The 21,136-nt window shown below is 44.3% G+C and overlaps 1 protein-coding gene across 1 annotated transcript in view; it reads left to right on the forward strand.

Moving 5' to 3' along the window:
• The window catches only part of cemip (cell migration inducing hyaluronidase 1), a 55,024-nt gene that overhangs the window by 16,613 nt on the left and 17,275 nt on the right, over positions 1–21,136 (forward strand). Inside the window, exons 8-12 of the mRNA XM_055914470.1 lie at positions 1,306–1,491; positions 5,066–5,270; positions 6,022–6,108; positions 6,205–6,362; positions 6,699–6,799. Coding sequence (XP_055770445.1) covers positions 1,306–1,491; positions 5,066–5,270; positions 6,022–6,108; positions 6,205–6,362; positions 6,699–6,799 — 737 coding nt within the window. The remainder of the gene's footprint in view (positions 1–1,305; positions 1,492–5,065; positions 5,271–6,021; positions 6,109–6,204; positions 6,363–6,698; positions 6,800–21,136) is intronic.

Below are 21,136 nucleotides of genomic sequence, written 5' to 3' on the forward strand. Positions count from 1 at the left end.
GACACACTCCAACACTCAGACATCATTTACAGATAGCCAGGGACACACTCCAACACTCAGACATCATTTACAGATAGCCAGGGACACACTCCAACACTCAGACATCATTTACAGATAGCCAGGGACACACTCCAACACTCAGACATCATTTACAGATAGCCAGGGACACACTCCAACACTCAGACATCATTTACAGATAGCCAAATCGTTGGCCACACTAATAAATGGATCACTAGTCACTTTATTAATGCCAATTTAATAACGATGTTCACATATCTCTCATTACTCATCCCATATGTGTATACTGTATTTTATACCATCTATTGCATCTTGACTATGCCGCTCGGTCATTGTTCATCCATATATTTATATAATATATGTATATATTCTTATTCCATCCCTTTACTTAGATTTGTGTGTATTAGGTAGTTGTTGTGGAATTGTTAGATTACATGTTAGATATTGCTGCACTGTCGGAACTAGAAGCACAAGCATTTCGCTACACTCGCACTAACATCTGCTAACCATGTGTATGTGACCAATAAAATGGGAGGGGGGGGCGGACAATGCAAATAGTCCGGGTAACCATTTGATTAGCTGTTTAGGAGTCTTATGGCTTGGTGGTAGAAGCTGATAAGAAGCCTTTTGGACCTAGAATTGACGCTCTGGTACTGCTTGCCATGCGGTAGCAGAGAGAGCAGTCTATGACTGGGGTGGCTGGAGTCTTTTAGGGCCTTCCTCTGACACCGCCTGGTATAGAGGTCCTGGATGGCAAGAAGCTTGGCCCCAGTGATGTACTGGGCAGTACGCATCACCCTCTGTAGCGCCTTGCGCATCATTTAACAGACGCTCTTATACAATACTTTTTTCGTACTGGTCCCCCTTGGGAATCGAACCCAGGTGCTGAAAGTGCCTTGCTCTACCAACTGAGCTACACGGGACTGCAGAGTCGTTTTCACTAGTTTCTAGTTTCACTATCAACAAACAGAAGAAAGCTGACTGAAACAGAGAGAGACTAACCTGAAATTTTCCAATAAAGAATACAAAATGTTTTGCTACGGTGTGTTTACTAATTAATATGACCAGTGAGTGGGAGTAGTTGTTTAGCCCTAGCTCAGTGCTGGGCTGCCTCCTGTCAAATGTCCTTTTATACCTGATTAACTGTGTGTGTGTGTGTGTGTGTGTGTGTGTGTGTGTGTGTGTGTTGTGTGTGTGTGTGTGTGTGTGTGTGTGTGTGTGTGTGTGTGTGTGTGTGTGTGTGTGTGTGTGTGTGTGTGTGTGTGTGTGTGTGTGTGTGTGTTCCAGGAACGACTGGATCAACGTGGGCTTCTGCTACCCGCCAGGCACCACCTTCACGATCATCTCGGACATCCACAACCGGCTGACCAAGCAGACAAGGAAGACCGGTGTGTTCATGAGGACCACACAGAGAGACAAGATCAACCAGTCTCACCTGTCCCGAGGCTATTACTACTGGGAGGAAGATACCGGGTGAGGAGGGTGGGAGGCAGGGAGGGAGGGGGAGAGAGGAGAGAGAGGGTGAGGAAGTAGGGATCGGGGGAGAGAGGAAAATGTGTAGTAGAAGAGTACAGTAGGTAGTCTCCCCTGTTTCCCTCTCAACCTGCTGTTTCTCCCAGTAATCCTTATTAACTCTTAGTCTCCCCTGTTTCCCTCTCAGCCTGCTGTTTCTCCCAGTAAATCCTTATTAACTCTTAGTCTCCCCTGTTTCCCTCCCAGCCTGCTGTTTCTCCCAGTAAATCCTTATTAACTCTTAGTCTCCCCTGTTTCCCTCCCAGCCTGCTGTTTCTCCCAGTAATCCCTATTAACTCTTAGTCTCCCCTGTTTCCCTCCCAGCCTGCTGTTTCTCCCAGTAATCCTTATTAACTCTTAGTCTCCCCTGTTTCCCTCTCAGCCTGCTGTTTCTCCCAGTGAATCCTTATTAACTCTTAGTCTCCCCTGTTTCCCTCTCAACCTGCTGTTTCTCCCAGTAATCCTTATTAACTCTTAGTCTCCCCTGTTTCCCTCTCAGCCTGCTGTTTCTCCCAGTGAATCCTTATTAACTCTTAGTCTCCCCTGTCTCCCTCTCAGCCTGCTGTTTCTCCCAGTGAATCCTTATTAACTCTTAGTCTCCCCTGTCTCCCTCTCAACCTGCTGTTTCTCCCAGTAAATTATTATTAACTCTTAGTCTCCCCTGTTTCCCTCTCAGCCTGCTGTTTCTCCCAGTGAATCCTTATTAACTCGTAGTCTCCCCTGTCTCCCTCCCAGCCTGCTGTTTCTCCCAGTGAATCCTTATTAACTCTTAGTCTCCCCTGTTTCCCTCTCAGCCTGCTGTTCCTCCCAGTAAATCCTTATTAACTCTTAGTCTCCCCTGTTTCCCTCTCAGCCTGCTGTTTCTCCCAGTGAATCCTTATTAACTCTTAGTCTCCCCTGTTTCCCTCCCAGCCTGCTGTTTCTCCCAGTAAATCCTTATTAACTCTTAGTCTCCCCTGTTTCCCTCCCAGCCTGCTGTTTCTCCCAGTAATCCCTATTAACTCTTAGTCTCCCCTGTTTCCCTCTCAACCTGCTGTTTCTCCCAGTAATCCTTATTAACTCTTAGTCTCCCCTGTTTCCCTCTCAGCCTGCTGTTTCTCCCAGTGAATCCTTATTAACTCTTAGTCTCCCCTGTCTCCCTCTCAGCCTGCTGTTTCTCCCAGTGAATCCTTATTAACTCTTAGTCTCCCCTGTCTCCCTCTCAACCTGCTGTTTCTCCCAGTAAATTCTTATTAACTCTTAGTCTCCCCTGTTTCCCTCTCAGCCTGCTGTTTTTCCCAGTGAATCCTTATTAACTCTTAGTCTCCCCTGTCTCCCTCCCAGCCTGCTGTTTCTCCCAGTGAATCCTTATTAACTCTTAGTCTCCCCTGTTTCCCTTTCAGCCTGCTGTTTCTCCCAGTAATCCTTATTAACTCTTAGTCTCCCCTGTCTCCCTCTCAGCCTGCTGTTCCTCCCAGTAAATCCTTATTAACTCTTAGTCTCCCCTGTTTCCCTCTCTACCTGCTGTTTCTCCCAGTAAATCCTTATTAACTCTTAGTCTCCCCTGTTTCCCTCTCAACCTGCTGTTTCTCCCAGTAATCCTTATTAACTCTTAGTCTCCCCTGTTTCCCTCCCAGCCTGCTGTTTCTCCCAGTAATCCTTATTAACTCTTAGTCTCCCCTGTTTCCCTCTCAGCCTGCTGTTTCTCCCAGTGAATCCTTATTAACTCTTAGTCTCCCCTGTTTCCCTCTCAGCCTGCTGTTTCTCCCAGTGAATCCTTATTAACTCTTAGTCTCCCCTGTCTCCCTCTCTACCTGCTGTTTCTCCCAGTAATCCTTATTAACTCTTAGTCTCCCCTATTTCCCTCTCAACCTGCTGTTTCTCCCAGTAAATCCTTATTAACTCTTAGTCTCCCCTGTTTCCCTCTCAACCTACTGTTTCTCCCAGTGAATCCTTATTAACTCTTAGTCCCCCCTGTTTCCCTCCCAGCCTGCTGTTTCTCCCAGTAATCCTTATTAACTCTTAGTCTCCCCTGTTTCCCTCCCAGCCTGCTGTTTCTCCCAGTAATCCTTATTAACTCTTAGTCTCCCCTGTTTCCCTCTCAGCCTACTGTTTCTCCCAGTAATCCTTATTAACTCTTAGTCTCCCCTGTCTCCCTCTCAGCCTGCTGTTTCTCCCAGTAATCCTTATTAACTCTTAGTCTCCCCTGTTTCCCTCCCAGCCTGCTGTTTCTCCCAGTAATCCTTATTAACTCTTAGTCTCCCCTGTTTCCCTCTCAACCTGCTGTTTCTCCCAGTAATCCTTATTAACTCTTAGTCTCCCCTGTCTCCCTCTCAGCCTGCTGTTTCTCCCAGTAATCCGTATTAACTCTTAGTCTCCCCTGTTTCCCTCTCAACCTGCTGTTTCTCCCAGTAATCCTTATTAACTCTTAGTCTCCCCTGTTTCCCTCTCAACCTGCTGTTTCTCCCAGTAATCCTTATTAACTCTTAGTCTCCCCTGTTTCCCTCTCAACCTGCTGTTTCTCCCAGTAATCCTTATTAACTCTTAGTCTCCCCTGTTTCCCTCTCAACCTGCTGTTTCTCCCAGTAATCCTTATTAACTCTTAGTCTCCCCTGTTTCCCTCTCAACCTGCTGTTTCTCCCAGTAATCCTTATTAACTCTTAGTCTCCCCTGTTTCCCTCTCAACCTGCTGTTTCTCCCAGTAATCCTTATTAACTCTTAGTCTCCCCTGTTTCCCTCTCAACCTGCTGTTTCTCCCAGTAATCCTTATTAACTCTTAGTCTCCCCTGTTTCCCTCTCAACCTGCTGTTTCTCCCAGTAATCCTTATTAACTCTTAGTCTCCCCTGTTTCCCTCCCAGCCTGCTGTTTCTCCCAGTAATCCTTATTAACTCTTAGTCTCCCGTTTCCCTCTCAGCCTGCTGTTTCTCCCAGTGAATCCTTATTAACTCTTAGTCTCCCCTGTTTCCCTCTCAGCCTGCTGTTTCTCCCAGTAATCCTTATTAACTCTTAGTCTCCCCTGTCTCCCTCTCAGCCTGCTGTTTCTCCCAGTAATCCTTATTAACTCTTAGTCTCCCCTGTTTCCCTCTCAACCTGCTGTTTCTCCCAGTAATCCTTATTAACTCTTAGTCTCCCCTGTCTCCCTCTCAGCCTGCTGTTTCTCCCAGTGAATCCTTATTAACTCTTAGTCTCCCCTGTCTCCCTCTCAGCCTGCTGTTTCTCCCAGTAATCCTTATTAACTCTTAGTCTCCCCTGTTTCCCTCTCAGCCTGCTGTTTCTCCCAGTAATCCTTATTAACTCTTAGTCTCCCGTCTCCCTCTCTACCTGCTGTTTCTCCCAGTGAATCCTTATTAACTCTTAGTCTCCCCTGTTTCCCTCTCAACCTGCTGTTTCTCCCAGTGAATCCTTATTAACTCTTAGTCTCCCCTGTCTCCCTCTCAGCCTGCTGTTTCTCCCAGTAATCCTTATTAACTCTTAGTCTCCCCTGTTTCCCTCTCAGCCTGCTGTTTCTTCCAGTAAATCCTTATTAACTCTTAGTCTGCCCTGTTTCCCTCCCAGCCTGCTGTTTCTCCGAGTGAAGGCCCACAATGAGAAGGAGGACTTTGCCTTCTGTTCAGTGAAGGGCTGTGAGAGGGTTAAAATCACAGCCGTTATCCCTAAGGGCAGCGGCCCCAGTGACTGCATGACACAGGCCTACCCCCTGCACGCAGAGATGCCCATCGTAGATGTGCCCATGCCAAGGAAACTGCCCAGCGCCAAGCTGGTGAGGACAGAGCTCAGTCTGTTGGTCACAAATGGCACTGTGCATCGTTTTGTAAAATAGTTAATCAAACACTTATGTAAACTGTTTATTACTGATTCGTAGCATTCATAGTACTAGTACATAGTATTCTAGTAACACTAGTTCCTATTATTCATAGTATATTCACCGTGTTTGAAACCCTATAAAGTGTTACTGATACAGTCATGTAAAGAAAGAGAAGAAAGAGTCTCGGCATCTCATCAATAAATCTCTGCAGCAGTGTTGTGGACAAGATGGACATTTCTATACCAGTGTCGGTCACTTAAGATCTCTCTCTCTTTCCGCTCTCGCTCTCTCTCTTTCCTCTCCTCTCTCTGTCTCTTTCCTCTCCTCTGTCTCTCTCTTTTCTTTCTATCTTTCTTTCTTTCTATCTATCTATCTATCTATCTATCTATCTATCTATCTATCTATCTATCTATCTCTATTTATTCTTCTCCTCTCTCTCTCTCTCTCTCTCTCTCTCTCTCTCTCTCTCTCTCAATTCAATTCAATTCAATTCAATTCAATTCAATTCAAGGGGCTTTATTGGCATGGGAAACATGTGTTAACATTGCCAAAGCAAGTGAGGTAGACAATACACAAAAGTGAAACAAACAAAACGAATTAACAGTAAACATTACACATACAGAAGTTTCAAAACAATAAAGACATTACAAGTGTCATTAAATATATACAGTCTCTCTCTCTCTCTCTCTCTCTCTTTGCTCTACAGCGCACCACAGACCACTTCCTAGAGGTCAAGCTGGAGTCCTACAACACACGCTTCTTCCACATCAAGGAGGACTTCGCCTACACAGAGGTGTGTTTGTGTGTGTGTGTGTTTGCTTTCTCTGTGTGTAAAAAGTTATTCAATAATGTCATGATTGGTTGATTGGATGTTGTGGTTGCCGAGCAGGTTAACGGCAGGAAGTTGTACCAGCCAGATGATGGGGTGCAGCTGACGGTGATGGACGGCCATGATGGGAGACTGGTGGAGAGCAAAGGCTTCAGGAACTCCATACTGCAGGGTGTACCTGCCCAAATAGAGGGCTATGTTAACAACCTGACAGACCAGTAAGAACAGACACATACACACACACACACACACACACACACACACACACACACACACACACACACACACACACACACACACACACACACACACACACCACACACCACACACACACACACACACCACACACACACACACACACACACACACACACACACACACACACACACACACACACACACACACACACACAAGCTAACTTTTTCATGATAGACTCGGAAGACACTGAGTTGAACAAAGTTAACTCTCTTCTCCCTGCTTTCCCCCCACTCCATCCCCCATCTCTCTTTCACTTCTGTCTCTTTCTCCCTCACTCTCTCTTTCTCTCTCACTAGCTCTATCGTCATAATAACGTCTAAGGGTCGTCTGGTGACTCGGGGCCCCTGGACCAGAATACTGGAACTTCTCGGAGCTGACAAGACCCTCAAGTTGAGAGGTAACTAACTAATGTAGCTCCTTAGAGCTGACAAGACCCTCATGTTGAGAGGTAACTAACTAATGTAGCTCCTTAGAGCTGACAAGACCCTCATGTTGAGAGGTAACTAACTAATGTAGTGCCTTAGAGCTGACAAGACCCTCAAGTTGAGAGGTAACTAACTAATGTAGCTCCTTAGAGCTGAAAAGACCCTCATGTTGAGAGGTAACTAACTACTGTAGCTCCTTAGAGCTGACCAAACCCTCATGTTGAGAGGTAACTAACTACTGTAGCTCCTTAGAGCTGACCAAACCCTCATGTTGAGAGGTAACTAACTACTGTAGCTCCTTAGAGCTGACCAAACCCTCATGTTGAGAGGTAACTAACTAACTACTGTAGCTCCTTAGAGCTGACCAAACCCTCATGTTGAGAGGTAACTAACTAACTACTGTAGCTCCTTAGAGCTGACCAAACCCTCATGTTGAGAGGTAACTAACTACTGTAGCTCCTTAGAGCTGACAAGACCCTCATGTTGAGAGGTAACTAACTAACTACTGTAGCTCCTTAGAGCTGACCAAACCCTCATGTTGAGAGGTAACTAACTAACTACTGTAGCTCCTTAGAGCTGACCAAACCCTCATGTTGAGAGGTAACTAACTACTGTAGCTCCTTAGAGCTGACCAAACCCTCATGTTGAGAGGTAACTAACTAACTACTGTAGCTCCTTAGAGCTGACCAAACCCTCATGTTGAGAGGTAACTAACTACTGTAGCTCCTTAGAGCTGACAAGACCCTCATGTTGAGAGGTAACTAACTAACTACTGTAGCTCCTTAGAGCTGACCAAACCCTCATGTTGAGAGGTAACTAACTAACTACTGTAGCTCCTTAGAGCTGACCAAACCCTCATGTTGAGAGGTAACTAACTAACTACTGTAGCTCCTTAGAGCTGACCAAACCCTCATGTTGAGAGGTAACTAACTACTGTAGCTCCTTAGAGCTGACCAAACCCTCATGTTGAGAGGTAACTAACTAATGTAGCTCCTTAGAGCTGACCAAACCCTCATGTTGAGAGGTAACTAACTACTGTAGCTCCTTAGAGCTGACCAAACACTCATGTTGAGAGGTAACTAACTAACTACTGTAGCTCATTAGAGCTGACCAAACCCTCATGTTGAGAGGTAACTAACTACTGTAGCTCCTTAGAGCTGACCAAACCCTCATGTTGAGAGGTAACTAACTACTGTAGCTCCTTAGAGCTGACAAGACCCTCATGTTGAGAGGTAACTAACTAATGTAGCTCCTTAGAGCTGACAAGACCCTCATGTTGAGAGGTAACTAACTAACTACTGTAGCTCCTTAGAGCTGACCAAACCCTCATGTTGAGAGGTAACTAACTACTGTAGCTCCTTAGAGCTGACAAGACCCTCATGTTGAGAGGTAACCAACTAATGTAGCTCCTTAGAGCTGACAAGACCCTCATGTTAAGAGGTAACTAACTAACTACTGTGGCTCCTTAGAGCTGACCAAACCCTCATGTTGAGAGGTAACTAACTACTGTAGCTCCTTAGAGCTGACCAAACCCTCATGTTGAGAGGTAACTAACTAACTACTGTAGCTCCTTAGAGCTGATCAAACCCTCATGTTGAGAGGTAACTAACTAACTACTGTAGCTCCTTAGAGCTGATCAAACCCTCATGTTGAGAGGTAACTAACTAACTACTGTAGCTCATTAGAGCTGACCAAACCCTCATGTTGAGAGGTAACTAACTACTGTAGCTCCTTAGAGCTGACCAAACCCTCATGTTGAGAGGTAACTAACTACTGTAGCTCCTTAGAGCTGACAAGACCCTCATGTTGAGAGGTAACTAATTAATGTAGCTCCTTAGAGCTGACAAGACCCTCATGTTGAGAGGTAACTAAGTAACTACTGTAGCTCCTTAGAGCTGACCAAACCCTCATGTTGAGAGGTAACTAACTACTGTAGCTCCTTAGAGCTGACAAGACCCTCATGTTGAGAGGTGACTAACTACTGTAGCTCCTTAGAGCTGACAAGACCCTCATGTTGAGAGGTAACTAACTAACTAATGTAGCTCCTTAGAGCTGACAAGACCCTCATGTTAAGAGGTAACTAACTAACTACTGTGGCTCCTTAGAGCTGACCAAACCCTCATGTTGAGAGGTAACTAACTACTGTAGCTCCTTAGAGCTGACCAAACCCTCATGTTGAGAAGTAACTAACTAACTACTGTAGCTCCTTAGAGCTGATCAAACCCTCATGTTGAGAGGTAACTAACTAACTACTGTAGCTCCTTAGAGCTGACCAAACCCTCATGTTGAGAGGTAACTAACTAACTACTGTAGCTCCTTAGAGCTGATCAAACCCTCATGTTGAGAGGTAACTAACTAACTACTGTAGCTCCTTAGAGCTGACCAACCCCTCATGTTGAGAGGTAACTAACTACTGTAGCTCCTTAGAGCTGACCAAACCCTCATGTTGAGAGGTAACTAACTAATGTAGCTCCTTAGAGCTGACCAAACCCTCATGTTGAGAGGTAACTAACTAATGTAGCTCCTTAGAACTGACCAAACCCTCCTGTTGAGAGGTAACTAACTAACTACTGTAGCTCCTTAGAGCTGACCAAACCCTCATGTTGAGAGGTAACTAACTAACTACTGTAGCTCCTTAGAGCTGATCAAACCCTCATGTTGAGAGGTAACTAACTAACTAACTACTGTAGCTCCTTAGAGCTGTCAAGACCCTCATGTTGAGAGGTAACTAACTACTGTAGCTCCTTAGAGCTGACCAAACCCTCATGTTGAGAGGTAACTAACTAACTACTGTAGCTCCTTAGAGCTGACCAAACACTCATGTTGAGAGGTAACTAACTAACTACTGTAGCTCCTTAGAGCTGACCAAACCCTCATGTTGAGAGGTAACTAACTACTGTAGCTCCTTAGAGCTGACCAAACCCTCATGTTGAGAGGTAACTAACTACTGTAGCTCCTTAGAGCTGACAAGACCCTCATGTTGAGAGGTAACTAACTACTGTAGCTCCTTAGAGCTGACCAAACCCTCATGTTGAGAGGTAACTAACTACTGTAGCTCCTTAGAGCTGACCAAACCCTCATGTTGAGAGGTAACTAACTAACTAATGTAGCTCCTTAGAGCTGACCAAACCCTCATGTTGAGAGGTAACTAACTAACTAATGTAGCTCCTTAGAGCTGACAAGACCCTCATGTTAAGAGGTAACTAACTAACTACTGTAGCTCCTTAGAGCTGACCAAACCCTCATGTTGAGAGGTAACTAACTAATGTAGCTCCTTAGAGCTGACCAAACCCTCATGTTGAGAGGTAACTAACTACTGTAGCTCCTTAGAGCTGACCAAACACTCATGTTGAGAGGTAACTAACTAACTACTGTAGCTCATTAGAGCTGACCAAACCCTCATGTTGAGAGGTAACTAACTACTGTAGCTCCTTAGAGCTGACCAAACCCTCATGTTGAGAGGTAACTAACTACTGTAGCTCCTTAGAGCTGACAAGACCCTCATGTTGAGAGGTAACTAACTAATGTAGCTCCTTAGAGCTGACAAGACCCTCATGTTGAGAGGTAACTAACTAACTACTGTAGCTCCTTAGAGCTGACCAAACCCTCATGTTGAGAGGTAACTAACTACTGTAGCTCCTTAGAGCTGACAAGACCCTCATGTTGAGAGGTAACCAACTAATGTAGCTCCTTAGAGCTGACAAGACCCTCATGTTAAGAGGTAACTAACTAACTACTGTGGCTCCTTAGAGCTGACCAAACCCTCATGTTGAGAGGTAACTAACTACTGTAGCTCCTTAGAGCTGACCAAACCCTCATGTTGAGAGGTAACTAACTAACTACTGTAGCTCCTTAGAGCTGATCAAACCCTCATGTTGAGAGGTAACTAACTAACTACTGTAGCTCCTTAGAGCTGATCAAACCCTCATGTTGAGAGGTAACTAACTAACTACTGTAGCTCATTAGAGCTGACCAAACCCTCATGTTGAGAGGTAACTAACTACTGTAGCTCCTTAGAGCTGACCAAACCCTCATGTTGAGAGGTAACTAACTACTGTAGCTCCTTAGAGCTGACAAGACCCTCATGTTGAGAGGTAACTAATTAATGTAGCTCCTTAGAGCTGACAAGACCCTCATGTTGAGAGGTAACTAAGTAACTACTGTAGCTCCTTAGAGCTGACCAAACCCTCATGTTGAGAGGTAACTAACTACTGTAGCTCCTTAGAGCTGACAAGACCCTCATGTTGAGAGGTGACTAACTACTGTAGCTCCTTAGAGCTGACAAGACCCTCATGTTGAGAGGTAACTAACTAACTAATGTAGCTCCTTAGAGCTGACAAGACCCTCATGTTGAGAGGTAACTAACTACTGTAGCTCCTTAGAGCTGACCAAACCCTCATGTTGAGAGGTAACTAACTAACTACTGTAGCTCCTTAGAGCTGACCAAACACTCATGTTGAGAGGTAACTAACTAACTACTGTAGCTCCTTAGAGCTGACCAAACCCTCATGTTGAGAGGTAACTAACTACTGTAGCTCCTTAGAGCTGACCAAACCCTCATGTTGAGAGGTAACTAACTACTGTAGCTCCTTAGAGCTGACAAGACCCTCATGTTGAGAGGTAACTAACTACTGTAGCTCCTTAGAGCTGACCAAACCCTCATGTTGAGAGGTAACTAACTACTGTAGCTCCTTAGAGCTGACCAAACCCTCATGTTGAGAGGTAACTAACTAACTAATGTAGCTCCTTAGAGCTGACCAAACCCTCATGTTGAGAGGTAACTAACTAACTAATGTAGCTCCTTAGAGCTGACAAGACCCTCATGTTAAGAGGTAACTAACTAACTACTGTAGCTCCTTAGAGCTGACCAAACCCTCATGTTGAGAGGTAACTAACTAATGTAGCTCCTTAGAGCTGACCAAACCCTCATGTTGAGAGGTAACTAACTACTGTAGCTCCTTAGAGCTGACCAAACACTCATGTTGAGAGGTAACTAACTAACTACTGTAGCTCATTAGAGCTGACCAAACCCTCATGTTGAGAGGTAACTAACTACTGTAGCTCCTTAGAGCTGACCAAACCCTCATGTTGAGAGGTAACTAACTACTGTAGCTCCTTAGAGCTGACAAGACCCTCATGTTGAGAGGTAACTAACTAATGTAGCTCCTTAGAGCTGACAAGACCCTCATGTTGAGAGGTAACTAACTAACTACTGTAGCTCCTTAGAGCTGACCAAACCCTCATGTTGAGAGGTAACTAACTACTGTAGCTCCTTAGAGCTGACAAGACCCTCATGTTGAGAGGTAACCAACTAATGTAGCTCCTTAGAGCTGACAAGACCCTCATGTTAAGAGGTAACTAACTAACTACTGTGGCTCCTTAGAGCTGACCAAACCCTCATGTTGAGAGGTAACTAACTACTGTAGCTCCTTAGAGCTGACCAAACCCTCATGTTGAGAGGTAACTAACTAACTACTGTAGCTCCTTAGAGCTGATCAAACCCTCATGTTGAGAGGTAACTAACTAACTACTGTAGCTCCTTAGAGCTGATCAAACCCTCATGTTGAGAGGTAACTAACTAACTACTGTAGCTCATTAGAGCTGACCAAACCCTCATGTTGAGAGGTAACTAACTACTGTAGCTCCTTAGAGCTGACCAAACCCTCATGTTGAGAGGTAACTAACTACTGTAGCTCCTTAGAGCTGACAAGACCCTCATGTTGAGAGGTAACTAATTAATGTAGCTCCTTAGAGCTGACAAGACCCTCATGTTGAGAGGTAACTAAGTAACTACTGTAGCTCCTTAGAGCTGACCAAACCCTCATGTTGAGAGGTAACTAACTACTGTAGCTCCTTAGAGCTGACAAGACCCTCATGTTGAGAGGTGACTAACTACTGTAGCTCCTTAGAGCTGACAAGACCCTCATGTTGAGAGGTAACTAACTAACTAATGTAGCTCCTTAGAGCTGACAAGACCCTCATGTTAAGAGGTAACTAACTAACTACTGTGGCTCCTTAGAGCTGACCAAACCCTCATGTTGAGAGGTAACTAACTACTGTAGCTCCTTAGAGCTGACCAAACCCTCATGTTGAGAAGTAACTAACTAACTACTGTAGCTCCTTAGAGCTGATCAAACCCTCATGTTGAGAGGTAACTAACTAACTACTGTAGCTCCTTAGAGCTGACCAAACCCTCATGTTGAGAGGTAACTAACTAACTACTGTAGCTCCTTAGAGCTGATCAAACCCTCATGTTGAGAGGTAACTAACTAACTACTGTAGCTCCTTAGAGCTGACCAACCCCTCATGTTGAGAGGTAACTAACTACTGTAGCTCCTTAGAGCTGACCAAACCCTCATGTTGAGAGGTAACTAACTAATGTAGCTCCTTAGAGCTGACCAAACCCTCATGTTGAGAGGTAACTAACTAATGTAGCTCCTTAGAACTGACCAAACCCTCCTGTTGAGAGGTAACTAACTAACTACTGTAGCTCCTTAGAGCTGACCAAACCCTCATGTTGAGAGGTAACTAACTAACTACTGTAGCTCCTTAGAGCTGATCAAACCCTCATGTTGAGAGGTAACTAACTAACTACTGTAGCTCCTTAGAGCTGTCAAGACCCTCATGTTGAGAGGTAACTAACTACTGTAGCTCCTTAGAGCTGACCAAACCCTCATGTTGAGAGGTAACTAACTAACTACTGTAGCTCCTTAGAGCTGACCAAACACTCATGTTAAGAGGTAACTAACTAACTACTGTAGCTCCTTAGAGCTGACCAAACCCTCATGTTGAGAGGTAACTAACTACTGTAGCTCCTTAGAGCTGACCAAACCCTCATGTTGAGAGGTAACTAACTACTGTAGCTCCTTAGAGCTGACAAGACCCTCATGTTGAGAGGTAACTAACTACTGTAGCTCCTTAGAGCTGACCAAACCCTCATGTTGAGAGGTAACTAACTACTGTAGCTCCTTAGAGCTGACCAAACCCTCATGTTGAGAGGTAACTAACTAACTAATGTAGCTCCTTAGAGCTGACCAAACCCTCATGTTGAGAGGTAACTAACTAACTAATGTAGCTCCTTAGAGCTGACAAGACCCTCATGTTAAGAGGTAACTAACTAACTACTGTAGCTCCTTAGAGCTGACCAAACCCTCATGTTGAGAGGTAACTAACTACTGTAGCTCCTTAGAGCTGACCAAACCCTCATGTTGAGAGGTAACTAACTAACTAATGTAGCTCCTTAGAGCTGACAAGACCCTCATGTTAAGAGGTAACTAACTAACTACTGTAGCTCCTTAGAGCTGACCAAACCCTCATGTTGAGAGGTAACTAACTACTGTAGCTCCTTAGAGCTGACCAAACCCTAATGTTGAGAGGTAACTAACTAACTACTGTAGCTCCTTAGAGCTGACCAAACACTCATGTTGAGAGGTAACTAACTACTGTAGCTCCTTAGAGCTGACCAAACCCTCATGTTGAGAGGTAACTAACTAACTAATGTAGCTCCTTAGAGCTGACCAAACCCTCATGTTGAGAGGTAACTAACTAACTAATGTAGCTCCTTAGAGCTGACAAGACCCTCATGTTAAGAGGTAACTAACTAACTACTGTAGCTCCTTAGAGCTGACCAAACCCTCATGTTGAGAGGTAACTAACTAACTACTGTAGCTCCTTAGAGCTGACCAAACCCTCATGTTGAGAGGTAACTAACTAATGTAGCTCCTTAGAACTGACCAAACCCTCCTGTTGAGAGGTAACTAACTAACTACTGTAGCTCCTTAGAGCTGACCAAACCCTCATGTTGAGAGGTAACTAACTAACTACTGTAGCTCCTTAGAGCTGATCAAACCCTCATGTTGAGAGGTAACTAACTAACTAATGTAGCTCCTTAGAGCTGACAAGACCCTCGTGTTAAGAGGTAACTAACTAACTACTGTAGCTCCTTAGAGCTGACCAAACCCTCATGTTGAGAGGTAACTAACTACTGTAGCTCCTTAGAGCTGACCAAACCCTAATGTTGAGAGGTAACTAACTAACTACTGTAGCTCCTTAGAGCTGACCAAACACTCATGTTGAGAGGTAACTAACTACTGTAGCTCCTTAGAGCTGACCAAACCCTCATGTTGAGAGGTAACTAACTAACTAATGTAGCTCCTTAGAGCTGACCAAACCCTCATGTTGAGAGGTAACTAACTAACTAATGTAGCTCCTTAGAGCTGACAAGACCCTCATGTTAAGAGGTAACTAACTAACTACTGTAGCTCCTTAGAGCTGACCAAACCCTCATGTTGAGAGGTAACTAACTAACTACTGTAGCTCCTTAGAGCTGACCAAACCCTCATGTTGAGAGGTAACTAACTAATGTAGCTCCTTAGAACTGACCAAACCCTCCTGTTGAGAGGTAACTAACTAACTACTGTAGCTCCTTAGAGCTGACCAAACCCTCATGTTGAGAGGTAACTAACTAACTACTGTAGCTCCTTAGAGCTGATCAAACCCTCATGTTGAGAGGTAACTAACTAACTACTGTAGCTCCTTAGAGCTGTCAAGACCCTCATGTTGAGAGGTAACTAACTACTGTAGCTCCTTAGAGCTGACAAAACCCTCATGTTGAGAGGTAACTAACTACTGTAGCTCCTTAGAGCTGACCAAACACTCATGTTGAGAGGTAACTAACTAACTACTGTAGCTCCTTAGAGCTGACCAAACCCTCATGTTGAGAGGTAACTAACTACTGTAGCTCCTTAGAGCTGACCAAACCCTCATGTTGAGAGGTAACTAACTACTGTAGCTCCTTAGAGCTGACAAGACCCTCATGTTGAGAGGTAACTAACTACTGTAGCTCCTTAGAGCTGACCAAACCCTCATGTTGAGAGGTAACTAACTACTGTAGCTCCTTAGAGCTGACCAAACCCTCATGTTGAGAGGTAACTAACTAACTAATGTAGCTCCTTAGAGCTGACCAAACCCTCATGTTGAGAGGTAACTAACTAACTAATGTAGCTCCTTAGAGCTGACAAGACCCTCATGTTAAGAGGTAACTAACTAACTACTGTAGCTCCTTAGAGCTGACCAAACCCTCATGTTGAGAGGTAACTAACTAACTACTGTAGCTCCTTAGAGCTGATCAAACCCTCATGTTGAGAGGTAACTAACTAACTACTGTAGCTCCTTAGAGCTGACCAAACCCTCATGTTGAGAGGTAACTAACTACTGTAGCTCCTTAGAGCTGACCAAACCCTCATGTTTAGAGGTAACTAACTAACTACTGTAGCTCCTTAGAGCTGACCAAACCCTCATGTTGAGAGGTAACTAACTACTGTAGCTCCTTAGAGCTGACCAAACCCTCATGTTGAGAGGTAACTAACTAACTAATGTAGCTCCTTAGAGCTGACCAAACCCTCATGTTGAGAGGTAACTAACTAACTAATGTAGCTCCTTAGAGCTGACCAAACCCTCATGTTGAGAGGTAACTAACTACTGTAGCTCCTTAGAGCTGACCAAACCCTCATGTTGAGAGGTAACTAACTAACTACTGTAGCTCCTTAGAGCTGACCAAACACTCATGTTGAGAGGTAACTAACTAACTACTGTAGCTCCTTAGAGCTGACCAAACCCTCATGTTGAGAGGTAACTAACTACTGTAGCTCCTTAGAGCTGACCAAACCCTCATGTTGAGAGGTAACTAACTACTGTAGCTCCTTAGAGCTGACAAGACCCTCATGTTGAGAGGTAACTAACTACTGTAGCTCCTTAGAGCTGACCAAACCCTCATGTTGAGAGGTAACTAACTACTGTAGCTCCTTAGAGCTGACCAAACCCTCATGTTGAGAGGTAACTAACTAACTAATGTAGCTCCTTAGAGCTGACCAAACCCTCATGTTGAGAGGTAACTAACTAACTAATGTAGCTCCTTAGAGCTGACAAGACCCTCATGTTAAGAGGTAACTAACTAACTACTGTAGCTCCTTAGAGCTGACCAAACCCTCATGTTGAGAGGTAACTAACTAATGTAGCTCCTTAGAGCTGACCAAACCCTCATGTTGAGAGGTAACTAACTACTGTAGCTCCTTAGAGCTGACCAAACACTCATGTTGAGAGGTAACTAACTAACTACTGTAGCTCATTAGAGCTGACCAAACCCTCATGTTGAGAGGTAACTAACTACTGTAGCTCCTTAGAGCTGACCAAACCCTCATGTTGAGAGGTAACTAACTACTGTAGCTCCTTAGAGCTGACAAGACCCTCATGTTGAGAGGTAACTAACTAATGTAGCTCCTTAGAGCTGACAAGACCCTCATGTTGAGAGGTAACTAACTAACTACTGTAGCTCCTTAGAGCTGACCAAACCCTCATGTTGAGAGGTAACTAACTACTGTAGCTCCTTAGAGCTGACAAGACCCTCATGTTGAGAGGTAACCAACTAATGTAGCTCCTTAGAGCTGACAAGACCCTCATGTTAAGAGGTAACTAACTAACTACTGTGGCTCCTTAGAGCTGACCAAACCCTCATGTTGAGAGGTAACTAACTACTGTAGCTCCTTAGAGCTGACCAAACCCTCATGTTGAGAGGTAACTAACTAACTACTGTAGCTCCTTAGAGCTGATCAAACCCTCATGTTGAGAGGTAACTAACTAACTACTGTAGCTCCTTAGAGCTGATCAAACCCTCATGTTGAGAGGTAACTAACTAACTACTGTAGCTCATTAGAGCTGACCAAACCCTCATGTTGAGAGGTAACTAACTACTGTAGCTCCTTAGAGCTGACCAAACCCTCATGTTGAGAGGTAACTAACTACTGTAGCTCCTTAGAGCTGACAAGACCCTCATGTTGAGAGGTAACTAATTAATGTAGCTCCTTAGAGCTGACAAGACCCTCATGTTGAGAGGTAACTAAGTAACTACTGTAGCTCCTTAGAGCTGACCAAACCCTCATGTTGAGAGGTAACTAACTACTGTAGCTCCTTAGAGCTGACAAGACCCTCATGTTGAGAGGTGACTAACTACTGTAGCTCCTTAGAGCTGACAAGACCCTCATGTTGAGAGGTAACTAACTAACTAATGTAGCTCCTTAGAGCTGACAAGACCCTCATGTTAAGAGGTAACTAACTAACTACTGTGGCTCCTTAGAGCTGACCAAACCCTCATGTTGAGAGGTAACTAACTACTGTAGCTCCTTAGAGCTGACCAAACCCTCATGTTGAGAAGTAACTAACTAACTACTGTAGCTCCTTAGAGCTGATCAAACCCTCATGTTGAGAGGTAACTAACTAACTACTGTAGCTCCTTAGAGCTGACCAAACCCTCATGTTGAGAGGTAACTAACTAACTACTGTAGCTCCTTAGAGCTGATCAAACCCTCATGTTGAGAGGTAACTAACTAACTACTGTAGCTCCTTAGAGCTGACCAACCCCTCATGTTGAGAGGTAACTAACTACTGTAGCTCCTTAGAGCTGACCAAACCCTCATGTTGAGAGGTAACTAACTAATGTAGCTCCTTAGAGCTGACCAAACCCTCATGTTGAGAGGTAACTAACTAATGTAGCTCCTTAGAACTGACCAAACCCTCCTGTTGAGAGGTAACTAACTAACTACTGTAGCTCCTTAGAGCTGACCAAACCCTCATGTTGAGAGGTAACTAACTAACTACTGTAGCTCCTTAGAGCTGATCAAACCCTCATGTTGAGAGGTAACTAACTAACTACTGTAGCTCCTTAGAGCTGTCAAGACCCTCATGTTGAGAGGTAACTAACTACTGTAGCTCCTTAGAGCTGACCAAACCCTCATGTTGAGAGGTAACTAACTAACTACTGTAGCTCCTTAGAGCTGACCAAACACTCATGTTAAGAGGTAACTAACTAACTACTGTAGCTCCTTAGAGCTGACCAAACCCTCATGTTGAGAGGTAACTAACTACTGTAGCTCCTTAGAGCTGACCAAACCCTCATGTTGAGAGGTAACTAACTACTGTAGCTCCTTAGAGCTGACAAGACCCTCATGTTGAGAGGTAACTAACTACTGTAGCTCCTTAGAGCTGACCAAACCCTCATGTTGAGAGGTAACTAACTACTGTAGCTCCTTAGAGCTGACCAAACCCTCATGTTGAGAGGTAACTAACTAACTAATGTAGCTCCTTAGAGCTGACCAAACCCTCATGTTGAGAGGTAACTAACTAACTAATGTAGCTCCTTAGAGCTGACAAGACCCTCATGTTAAGAGGTAACTAACTAACTACTGTAGCTCCTTAGAGCTGACCAAACCCTCATGTTGAGAGGTAACTAACTACTGTAGCTCCTTAGAGCTGACCAAACCCTCATGTTGAGAGGTAACTAACTAACTAATGTAGCTCCTTAGAGCTGACAAGGCCCTCATGTTAAGAGGTAACTAACTAACTACTGTAGCTCCTTAGAGCTGACCAAACCCTCATGTTGAGAGGTAACTAACTACTGTAGCTCCTTAGAGCTGACCAAACCCTAATGTTGAGAGGTAACTAACTAACTACTGTAGCTCCTTAGAGCTGACCAAACACTCATGTTGAGAGGTAACTAACTACTGTAGCTCCTTAGAGCTGACCAAACCCTCATGTTGAGAGGTAACTAACTAACTAATGTAGCTCCTTAGAGCTGACCAAACCCTCATGTTGAGAGGTAACTAACTAACTAATGTAGCTCCTTAGAGCTGACAAGACCCTCATGTTAAGAGGTAACTAACTAACTACTGTAGCTCCTTAGAGCTGACCAAACCCTCATGTTGAGAGGTAACTAACTAACTACTGTAGCTCCTTAGAGCTGACCAAACCCTCATGTTGAGAGGTAACTAACTAATGTAGCTCCTTAGAACTGACCAAACCCTCCTGTTGAGAGGTAACTAACTAACTACTGTAGCTCCTTAGAGCTGACCAAACCCTCATGTTGAGAGGTAACTAACTAACTACTGTAGCTCCTTAGAGCTGATCAAACCCTCATGTTGAGAGGTAACTAACTAACTAATGTAGCTCCTTAGAGCTGACAAGACCCTCGTGTTAAGAGGTAACTAACTAACTACTGTAGCTCCTTAGAGCTGACCAAACCCTCATGTTGAGAGGTAACTAACTACTGTAGCTCCTTAGAGCTGACCAAACCCTAATGTTGAGAGGTAACTAACTAACTACTGTAGCTCCTTAGAGCTGACCAAACACTCATGTTGAGAGGTAACTAACTACTGTAGCTCCTTAGAGCTGACCAAACCCTCATGTTGAGAGGTAACTAACTAACTAATGTAGCTCCTTAGAGCTGACCAAACCCTCATGTTGAGAGGTAACTAACTAACTAATGTAGCTCCTTAGAGCTGACAAGACCCTCATGTTAAGAGGTAACTAACTAACTACTGTAGCTCCTTAGAGCTGACCAAACCCTCATGTTGAGAGGTAACTAACTAACTACTGTAGCTCCTTAGAGCTGACCAAACCCTCATGTTGAGAGGTAACTAACTAATGTAGCTCCTTAGAACTGACCAAACCCTCCTGTTGAGAGGTAACTAACTAACTACTGTAGCTCCTTAGAGCTGACCAAACCCTCATGTTGAGAGGTAACTAACTAACTACTGTAGCTCCTTAGAGCTGATCAAACCCTCATGTTGAGAGGTAACTAACTAACTACTGTAGCTCCTTAGAGCTGTCAAGACCCTCATGTTGAGAGGTAACTAACTACTGTAGCTCCTTAGAGCTGACCAAACCCTCATGTTGAGAGGTAACTAACTACTGTAGCTCCTTAGAGCTGACCAAACACTCATGTTGAGAGGTAACTAACTAACTACTGTAGCTCCTTAGAGCTGACCAAACCCTCATGTTGAGAGGTAACTAACTACTGTAGCTCCTTAGAGCTGACCAAACCCTCATGTTGAGAGGTAACTAACTACTGTAGCTCCTTAGAGCTGACAAGACCCTCATGTTGAGAGGTAACTAACTACTGTAGCTCCTTAGAGCTGACCAAACCCTCATGTTGAGAGGTAACTAACTACTGTAGCTCCTTAGAGCTGACCAAACCCTCATGTTGAGAGGTAACTAACTAACTAATGTAGCTCCTTAGAGCTGACCAAACCCTCATGTTGAGAGGTAACTAACTAACTAATGTAGCTCCTTAGAGCTGACAAGACCCTCATGTTAAGAGGTAACTAACTAACTACTGTAGCTCCTTAGAGCTGACCAAACCCTCATGTTGAGAGGTAACTAACTAACTACTGTAGCTCCTTAGAGCTGATCAAACCCTCATGTTGAGAGGTAACTAACTAACTACTGTAGCTCCTTAGAGCTGACCAAACCCTCATGTT

The sequence above is a fragment of the Salvelinus fontinalis genome, unplaced genomic scaffold, assembly GCF_029448725.1.
Source record: "Salvelinus fontinalis isolate EN_2023a unplaced genomic scaffold, ASM2944872v1 scaffold_0581, whole genome shotgun sequence".
Taxonomy (NCBI): domain Eukaryota; kingdom Metazoa; phylum Chordata; class Actinopteri; order Salmoniformes; family Salmonidae; genus Salvelinus; species Salvelinus fontinalis.